At 47.0% G+C, this 10,193-nt stretch overlaps 1 protein-coding gene across 1 annotated transcript in view; it reads left to right on the top strand.

Moving 5' to 3' along the window:
* Window positions 1–5,713: 5,713 nt before the first annotated feature.
* The window catches only part of ALDH1A3 (aldehyde dehydrogenase 1 family member A3), a 42,917-nt gene continuing 38,437 nt past the window's right edge, over window positions 5,714–10,193 (top strand). The window contains exon 1 of the mRNA XM_004717459.2: window positions 5,714–5,831. Within this exon, the coding sequence (XP_004717516.1) occupies window positions 5,733–5,831 (99 nt within the window). The 5' untranslated portion in view covers window positions 5,714–5,732. The remainder of the gene's footprint in view (window positions 5,832–10,193) is intronic.

Below are 10,193 nucleotides of genomic sequence, written 5' to 3'. Positions count from 1 at the left end.
GAGTTTGAGCTTGACTTCTACTGTAGCTCAGTTTTTTATTTGTGCTTACTTCTACAACTTGAACACAGATCATTTTAACTCAGAGCATTAAACATGCCAAGAAGTAAAATGACAGGAAATGGTAATACCATAGAGCTAAATATGAAGTAAAACATTTTTTCACAATGAACTCAGCATAGGGACTGCTGAATAGGGGCACTCCCAGGAATAAGAAAGCCAGCAAACTCACTGGGGGACTAGTCTCCAGGAGCAAGAGGACAGTTAGCTGGCATTTAGCGTTTGCAAGGCATTCTTTCATACCGTTTTTTGTTTTTTTTTTGCTATAGCCTCTCAGAATTAAAGTTCAACGAAACCAAGTGTGCAACCCCAGGGCACAAAGCTGGTCAAGAATCTGTCACCTTGGATACTCGGACAACTACCCTCACCCCTGCTTATCAGGCAGCCAGCAACCCATTATGGTTCCTATCCCTTCTCCCAGCCCTGTGGCCACCACCTCTGAGACCTGGACTGCAGATTTGAGTCCCATGAGTGGTACAACCAGGAGGGACACTGCCACCACTTGGCACCTGTGAAGTCCTTGGTACCTTTACTGTGTTCTAGGATGGTCCGGTTACATGAGAACTCAGGATCCCTTGGTAAGGTAGGATGCATAGGAAGGTGAAGAGAAATAGTTCCTCCCACACCTGGTACCACCTCCCCTCACACCATCTGCCCTTGGTTCCTCTACTGACAGTGCTGTGTAGGGCAAGTACCAGCTTGCCTCTGTTTACTCACCTGAAAATGGGGAGAATAGCATCTTGCCATTATTCCTCCCAGTGAGCAAGGGCAGCAGAGATAGCCTACTGGTCTGAACAAGCCTGGAGCCAGACCCAGGCTGCTGAGCTGCCCTCAAGGAGTGTCCTACTATGACAAGGCCCATGGCTGAGTGTCCTCAGATCTCAGGCTCCCAGGATCATGTGAATGTCAACAGAAGGAGCTCCTTGAGAGGCAGTCCGTGTCCCAGAGGCAGCCAGCCCTCAGGCCAGAAGCCAAGGGTCATGAGGGTGTCTACAGTTGTGAGGCAAGGTGGCCTCCAATTCTGCCTTCAGCAAGGTGCTTCACTCTCTTACCACAAAAGATCAGAGTCCTAAGCCCCCACCTTGTTTTCCTCCCATCAACCCATCAATTATTTAATTAAATGTAAGTTGAACTATCCCAGATTAACTCTTGAGATGAGTTCAGTTTGGGAAGCTTCTCTAGTTTCAGGCTCGTGATACTAGGAGTGCCCACCAGCTTTAGGTCCCTGGCCCCCTGTACAGGGCAATAAAGCTGCAGTCAGAGCCCGAGTGTGCCATCCATACACAGATCCAAACAGTGGCCTTGAGGTGATATATTTGCTCAGATGGTTCCAGGAGACCTAAGTGGGCAAAGAACCCTGGGGCCTTCAGGCAGCACTTGGGAAGTGGTGGTATCAGGACAGACACCCATGTTAGTGGGGTTGACACAGATGAGGAACTCACTGATCAAAAAGTCCACTGTCCTCTTTCCTCTGAGTCCTGGTGCATCCCAGTACAGGAAAGCATTGTCTTCCAAAGTAGGTGACCTGGTGAGATGTTTCCAAAAGCTTACCCCATTTACCCAGTGTACTCCACAGCACCACAGTAAGGAAAAAGCAAGGAGGGAGAAACAGCAATGCCTTCAAAACCTCAGAAACATAAGGCGTGTTCCCCAATCAACCATTAGTTGTTGTGGTAGGTATGGTATGTGCCCTGGGTGCCCCTTAAAGGGGATACCACTGTGCCATTCCCATCACCAACTGTGAGAGACCATTCAGAAAGTTAAAACTAGCAGTTTTGTGTTTAAGGGCCTCCATGGATCAAGGCAGGCTGTGGGTTGCTTCCCTCTCTCTAAAATGTATCTCCAAATTGTCTGGTGTGAAGGGGTAGGAGGTTGTTGGGTGGGCAGAGAAATGTATGTCTTGCTTTGTTTTTGTTCTAGCCCAGGTCTGTGTAATCGGTTCCAATGAGCTGAAGAGATTTGGAAAAGCAGCCCCACGGAGGCCAGCCATTTTGCAATCCCACTGTTCATCCCTCAAGACTCTAGAGAAAGTGTTTCCCAAAGTAGGTGATACTGCCCGCCCATGGGGAGGGGTGGGGGGGATATTGGAATGATCTAGAATTGGAGGGGGAGGGTGGGGATAACACAGAAACAGATACCTACACTTTATCTTGGATTATGGGCTATAGTACAAAAGTAGTTAATTGCCAAAGGGGCACTGAGTAATTTTTTTGAGGAGGCAGTAGACCACATACATTTGGGAGCCTAAGCTCAAGAGTCTGCCATTCTCCCTGTTCTCCCCCTTTGAAGTGGCTTCAAGACAGGGTGGTCTCAAAGGCCACATGGCCCCCTTCTCCCTGTGCTCTGAAATACTCCGCTCCTTCCCAAGCCTAAGATGATTGCTAGGTGGGGTGGGTAGTGGGCACAGATTCGGCCATATCTAAGGCACGTTGCTCCCTGGATGTACTTCAAAATCCAGAACTACTTGTGCCAAGAAGGTCCAGGGTCCAGGGTGTTGTGCTGAGTGTAGAAAGAGAAGGAACTGGAGAGAAACGCCTGACTTTGTGTACACTGTAGATCCATTTTCATCAGTGGAAGAAACAGTGTCGTTGCACTTTTTATGTAGTGTCAAAATGTAAGTAATAGATTAATAAGCTTGACTTGGGTTTTTGAGCTGATATTATAGCAAAGTTATCTAAAAGATGGGTATCAGATGCTTGGGCAGGGACACAATTTCAGAGCTTGCCATAGTTGCTGTTTTTCACAGAAACTCCTTTGTCCCCACTGTCCATCAGAGAGAGGCCCTGGTGGTACAATGGCTGCTTGGCTGTTGGCTAAAAGGTGGGCAGTTGGAACCCCCAGCCACACTGAGGCAGAAAAGGCTTGGTGATCTGTCCCTTCAATGACACCCTAGGAAACCCTGAGCGGTAGTTCTAGTCTGTCTGCCAGGGCCATCATGAGTCAGAATTGACTCCACAGGACACAACCACAAGGAAATGACGCCTATTGGAGATTAGACAATGGTGAGATTCAGCCCATTCACACCTGTTCAGCAGAACAGATAGTGAATTTTTTGTTGTGTTTGGAGAAGTGGTTGTTATAATGGTACTTGTAATCAGGGTTCTCTCTAAGAGGGATAGCTGGGCAGGCGCCCATTATGGAAATTACAAATTCACATTCCCTTTTTTTTCCTGAACATTCATCCTTGTGAAAGTATATTCTAAGTGTCATTATTATTAATGTTCATTCCATCTCTAGGTATAAAAACATTAGCTGAAACTGTGCTCGCAATATTTATTCATTTCATAAAATTTGTTATACTTTTGATGAAATACTACATTTTTATTCCCTTGCATTTCTTACTTCAGTAAACAAATATAGACTGTAAAGAGAAAAAGTGCCAAACAACCAGAGGGTGACATGCTGTCATTTGTGTCAGCTTTGTGTTATCCCCCAAATTCCCACAAGATCTTATGAGTGAATTATGAACGTGTTCAAAAAGCTAAAAATATTGTCAGAACCATTGCTGTAGGTTCAACAGAAGTGGGAAGGGGATTTTCAAAGAGAAGAGAAGTCACCTGTTTCTAATGTATCAAACATAATGAGCACAATGAAATAACTATGGTCTAATTGGCCTACTTCTAAAAGATTGGGATCCTACTCCTACGGTGAAAGATGGTTGGGGATAAATCACACAGCCAATGGTACTTGGATAAAAGCAAATACCAATGAGGATGTCAATCAAGAAGGAAAATGGTAATATCTTCAATACTTTTATGGGGTTTTGTCAGGTATTATTTAATATATTATCATTAATATTTTAAATCTTATAGCAATCTAGTTTTCTATACTTCTTTTATTGTTCTTCTTTAAGTATTAACTGTATGGAATAATTAACTACCTCACAGTACATCTTGTTTTATACTTAGAACAGTCATTAGGGCAGCCAACCAGTTGCTAAATTATTTAAATCCTCCCACTGGTTTCAGCCATTATTTTTGTCAGAGTTCAAGTCCCAATCATTGTCCCAGTGTCCTGAGAAATGCCCTGCAAAAAATGAACAGACTTCCATGTCTCAGGACCAGGGGCAAATCCCTGGGCTTGGTGGAGCCTATGTTTCCTAAATGGCGAAACACAAAGAGTTGATCACGCCTGTATTTCCCTGAACAGCCATGAATAACTCACTGGGCAAGAGTTTCAACTCTTAAAAACTTAGCTACAAAGATCTGTGATAGTCCCTGAGAAATGAATGAACTTGATTCCTTAAGTATGTCTCCAATTCAAATGTATACATAAATTAGAACAGGATATAGAGTTTGACCTAGTCCTGATGGCAATGGTGCGTAGGAGTACTAACTACAAGGTTGACAGTTCAAACATTCTAGCCAATATTCCAGAAAAAGAGGATGCAATTTGCTCCTGTTGAGATTTACAGACTCAGAAACTTTATGTAGGTTCACTCTGAGTCAGAATTGACTCAATGGCAATGTTTTGTTGGTTTTTTTTAAATCTGTTGTTTGTTTTAGTGCATGAAAAGACTCCATGCTTTTCAATGATTTATTAGCTGCATGTGCACTAAATGAAGGTTTTTGTCTGGGTTGGTACAAACATTCCCGAGTGAGGCCAACCTGACATAACAGCAGAGGGCACATACCAGTTGTCTCTAAGTCTAAGTGTTGCTATGAGTCGGAAACAGTTCGTTTGCTTCAATGAGTTAGATAAGGAGCTCTAGTGGCCTTGTGAGTTCTGTGCTGGGCTGCTCACCACAAACCCAGCCGTTCAGCCCCTCACCCACTGGTGGCTCCAGTAAAGGTCAACAGTCTCCAAAACCCAATGGGACAGTTCTACTCTGTCTTACAGGATCACTGTGAGTTGGACATTGCAGTGCTGTAAGTCAGGTCTAAGTCGGGTGTTCATAACTTGGGGAATGCCTGCACACGCGCGCGCACACACACACACATGCCCTTTTTTATAACAGAGACAGAATGTATGCATTTTCAAATCAAAATAATTGTATTTCAGGGGTCAGGGCTGAAAGGAAGGCGTGCAGCCAAGGTGGGTCAAACGCTTACCTTGTCTTTCTTCCCAGCACTGCGCGCAGCGATTCCGAGCCTGTCGGCCTCAGGACACGACTGTCCAAGGTCTTGAGCTTGGACCAAGGGTGGCTGCACTGAGCCTGTCCCGTCCGCTGGCAGTCTGGAAAGAGACACAGAGGCTGCGACTTTGGGGCGCCCTCGGGAGCCTTGATCCCAGGGGAGGGAGCGTGCGGGTGCGCTGAGCTGTGGTGAGCAGGGACTTGCAAGTGCTGAGGACAAATCTGCCTGATGGAGCACCCCACCTCCGTGGCCCGGCCGCACTCCAAGCCCAGAGCTTTCCGGGCAGCGCGGCAGGGAGCTCGTCCTTCGGGTCAGGGCGTCGCGGGGACGGAGGAGGCCTCAGCAGTGGCCCGGGCCGCGGCCGGGGTAGGCGGGATCCCGCGGGGGCTGCGGGCGGGCGGGGTGGGGTGAGATGAGGGCCGGCCCCCTTCTCGCGCCCGCCCCCCCGCCGCGGAGTCCTTCAGCCAATGAGACGCCCCCTCGGCCCGGGGGGCGTGGGGCCGCTACTTAAAGCCGTGCGTGGCTGTCACCGGCGAGTCGGCGGCGCACCCACCAGGCCTGAGCCGCAGGACCGTCAACAAACTCGGAGCGCCCGGAGTCATGGCCACCACCAACGGGACCGTAGAGAACGGGCAGCCAGACAAGAAAACTTCCGCCTTGCCGCGCCCCATCCGCAACCTGGAGGTCAAGTTCACCAAGGTGAGGCGGTCGCCCGTGGCCCGCGGGGAGGCCCGTTCTGCCCCGCGTCGGCCGTGCAGCGTGGGGAGCCGGGGTCTCGAGCTGGGGAGCGTGAGGGCACCAGCCGGCAGCCGCCGCGGCTCCACCCCCGAGGGGGTCAGGAGGTGGGAGCGCTTGCGGGGCGCCGAGAACTTGGCGGGACGCGTCCCCACGGAGCGGAGCCTCGCCAAGCACCCCAGACGGGAGTCCGCGCTCAGCGCGCGGACCGGCTCCTAGGACCGGCGCTGCCACCCGCCGGGGAAGCGGTGCGCGACGACGCACCCGTCGTGGAAGCGGGCGAGCGCGCGGCGCCCACACTCCGGGGCTGCGCCGCTTGGGACGGAGCGGAAGTGCTCAGCCCGGCACGCGGTGGCCCCTTAGCAGACCCCGGCGGGTAGCTGCCCAGGCCCCACCCATGCCAAGAGCAGTGCTGGGAGAGAGGATGGACCCGTCGGATCGGAGCTGTAGCGCGGAGACTGAGGGCGCATGCCCTCGGGAACTCCGGAGACACATCGGGCACCTTCTGGTTAGCCTCTACCCACCCAAGTAACCTGGAGAGCTAGGGGAAGTGGGAAGGTGCCCCGACGGAGGACACTGCCCAGCTGTCGAGGTCTTAGAGTTCTCAGACTGGGCGTCATGCCCTGCCGCTGGAAAGGTCGGGGCACTAAGGCCCATCTCACCTTGCAGCCCTGGCTTCTTTACGCTGCTGGAGGGGCCGGGTGGCACGACTGGGAGAGGAGAGGGGAAGGGGAGGAGGCTGAAGCAGCCAGGGAGCAAGGTCATCACTTGCCTGGGACAGAAAGGAAGGTGGTAAGGCTCCTTCCTGGAAAGCTGGGTAAGCGGCTTTAAGTCCTGTAGAGAGTGGGGTTCAATACCTCAAGTAGTTTGGGGGCTCAGTGTTCAGTTTTCCCCTTCGCCTGGGCATGGGATCTTTGAAGAGAGCGATGGCCGAAAGCTGCTGTAAGAGGCTCTCTCCCCAAACGTGTGCCGATTTGGTTTTATACCATCTCCCTTTCTCTCAACTCCAGCTGACACAGCACTTAGAAAATTCTCCGGTCAATTTTACTTTCAAAAGTAGCAATTATGTCTCTCAGATAATTTTAATCAAGCGGAGGAATCGTCGGCCCACTACGTGTGGCCTTCAGATTTTGGTTTCTTGGCACTTAATTCCCAATGTCGGCCTTGCCTCTGATCACATGACGCTTAAATTAAGTGTTTTCAGCGGGAACTGTAATTAACTGAGACAAGTTACAGTAAATGCTGGTAGGTCCTTTAGGAGTATTAGCTTCAGAGTAAAACTTCCAATACAGTGTCTAGGAATTGTGAGAACATCACCTTTTGCAGACCCCAAGGAAAGGTTATTGTTGGCATGCCCCCCTCCCACACACACACACACCCCTTCAGATTACGAAAACTACACAGAGACCAGAAAGTAATTGTGCAAGTTATTTATTGTCTTTTAGTCTCCTCCACCCCCTAATAAAATCACAAAAATATTAAAGATTAGAGTTTAAAAGAATGAAAAAGGCAACAAGAAACATTTTGTGGATGTTTGGGAGGGATAGGATTTGGGACGGAAGACCTATGGCAGGCAGCTAGGAGGAACAAAGTATATAAGTGTGTTATTTTTCAAAATTGACTCATGATGGAGGACACACCAGAGATGCTCCGGCCTTGGTCCAGCCCTTTCTGAGGGGTACTGCTTCCAGAAGGAGGACTTGGTTAGATCTCCTGTATTGGTCTTCACAGTTTCACCCTGTACTCTTGTGGTTCGGGTGTGTGTGGTGCGGGGAGGGGCATCCATGTCTCTCAGAGGTAGCAACCTCTTTTCCTTTATGGAGCCTCTTCCTTTCCCTATACAATTTCTTTTAATAGAAGAGATTCTCTTTGAGTTTTTCTGATTCTTTGAAACAACTTTTCTTCCTCTTATGAAAAGTAAAGTTACCTAAGACATTTCTATAAATACCCTGAAAGCATCCTTGCTTTTGCGTTTAGCTGAGTATCCTGGCCTTGCATTGGGAGCAGAATGGACTTGTATAATGGCCATCGCTTAACTTCCTCCTCAGACAGCTCTGGTGTTCCAGCCCAGCCTGGTTCCATGTCATTCTGTCCCTTCTGTAAAATTTGAATTCCCTCGACAGCTCAGCATAACTTTAGTTTTGTACTTGTAGAAGGCTTATTTCATACAGACTTGCACATTGGGGCAGAGGGGTGGTGGCAATCCTTCACCAGACCTTTTACGCTGGCTCAGGGTTAAAAAATATATAGTAGAGTTGAAAGACCACAGTCACTCACCTACCTCCTAATTTGTGTTTTTGTTTTGTTTTAGAGAGAAAATCAACAGCAGAAACCACTTATGGGACTGCTGTTTTAGTATATATTTAAAAACTCCTAAATTGGAAACATTATAATAGGCAAATATAGTAAGAGTCAGGCAGTCTGAGTTTCTTTGTAAAGTTACTAGTTAGAAAAGATTTAAAAATCAATGTAAGGAATACCTAGATAAGGTGTTTTATAGAGGCACATTCTTGGAAATGGAGTGCAACAGATAATTGCACTGGTTTCCATTCACCTCATTTATATTCTCTTCTATCACCTTCTCACTTTCCTTCCCCTTGGAACTGATACCAGGAAGGACCTAGAATCAGCAGTTTTCACTGACAGCCTATTATCTAGCCCACGAAATTTCATCTTCCTCTTGCTGGCTGCACGCTCCTCCCCATGCTAACTGAACTCCTCTTTTCCACTTACTGCTTCTTGCTGGTACTGAGTAATTACTTGCTGGATGGCAAAAGTGAACGCTTGGATTTGGTTTCAGCTGAAAGAATAAACCTGTAATTGTAGCCTGGCCTTTCCCTCAGCGCCTGGCCTCGCATGGAAGGTGCTGAGCTTTAAGGAGTCAGGTGGACATATCCCACCTGGTCAGCTCTGAATCCCAAGCTGGGAGAAGGTGACTTTGCCCATTTAGTTAGCCAGACCCTACCTTCTATGTTCTGCCTATTGGGCACAGATTTCTATGGTGATTTAATAAGGTGGGGCTCACCAGCAGCTTCCAGATGGGGCTTCCTTCCTGATGCGCTGCAGAGTCCATACCAGGACGACAGTTACAAAGAACAAAACCAGCCAGACAATCGACGAAATGGTCCCCGCTCTCATCTCACAGTGTTGGGGGTCAAGTGTTCCTACTGAACACATGTCACCAGAATTGAAGTGAATCCTTCCAATGACACAATTTAAAGAGAGGCACAGAGAAATGGGATCTGATGAGCTCGTTCTATATTTACAAAGAGCAGTATTTTACTCGATGGAAGTACTGCTGCTTTTCTACATGTAATGTTTCATGACAATATATAGGGAACAAATCTACTTAGTCCCAGTTCTTAAATATATGATCAATGATACTGGTTACATTTTTCACATTGTGTCAACATTCATTATTTCTCTTCTACTTCACATTTATTGTACTTAATCTCCTTGCTCTCAACCTTCTCATCTATTGCTTTAAAAGTGTCATTGATCCTTTGGTTACACACACACACACTTTCACATTCACACGGGGGCTCCAAAAATTTGAGGGAAATGAGTTAAAACGAGTAGAATTTTTCTACAATCTACATAGCCACACATATATACATCCATATGTGTATATATTTGATGTAATAGCAAGGGTGAGAATTTTTACTCTGGCAAAAATGCTACTTAGCTTAAAGGTAACTCCTGGGGATAGTTTCAAGATCTGAACTTTCTTTTCTCCATCTCTTAATATGACCTGACCATGTTGCAGCCACAATATTTTTTTGTCTTTCAAAACTGAAGTCCACTTTGCTTAATTAAACCTAATATACACATAGACATTTTAAAGATAGGAGGCAATTCTGATGGAGATGAATGAAGACAAAAGGATTATGATAACTCCAACTTTGGAGGGTGTTGGAAAATTTTCTAAATTATCTTCCCATAACTGGTGTCTTTCTGAATGGGCTTTGAGACCAAGGTGCAGCATGGCTATCTTCTTAGCCGCTGAAATCTCCATAGTGTTGGAATGTATTTTATATATTGTCTGTCACCTCTGTTCCTAATTCTTTTCCCAAAACTCATTTCTCTTCTCATGTAATTCTTCTAATGCCATTAGACTTTAGAATTAAGTAAAAGTAAATACATTTCATACATTGCAGCATGTGGATTTTATGAAGTCCTGTGATATGACATCTTTTTACTATGCTTGATCTTAGCCAAAAGGCCAAGTATGACATCTTTTTAAAATTATTATTATTAATGTTCTCATCCTTAGCTGTGTTCTGACTACTATTCTGATTAACTCTTGGTTCTAAATATAAGTGGTTG

This window comes from Echinops telfairi, unplaced genomic scaffold (genome assembly GCF_000313985.2).
Source record: "Echinops telfairi isolate 266 unplaced genomic scaffold, ASM31398v2 ScPeMD7_7;HRSCAF=31, whole genome shotgun sequence".
Lineage (NCBI taxonomy): Eukaryota > Metazoa > Chordata > Mammalia > Afrosoricida > Tenrecidae > Echinops > Echinops telfairi.
The sequence above is the reverse complement of the archived record's forward strand: the minus strand, read 5'-3'. Positions and strand labels throughout refer to the sequence as shown.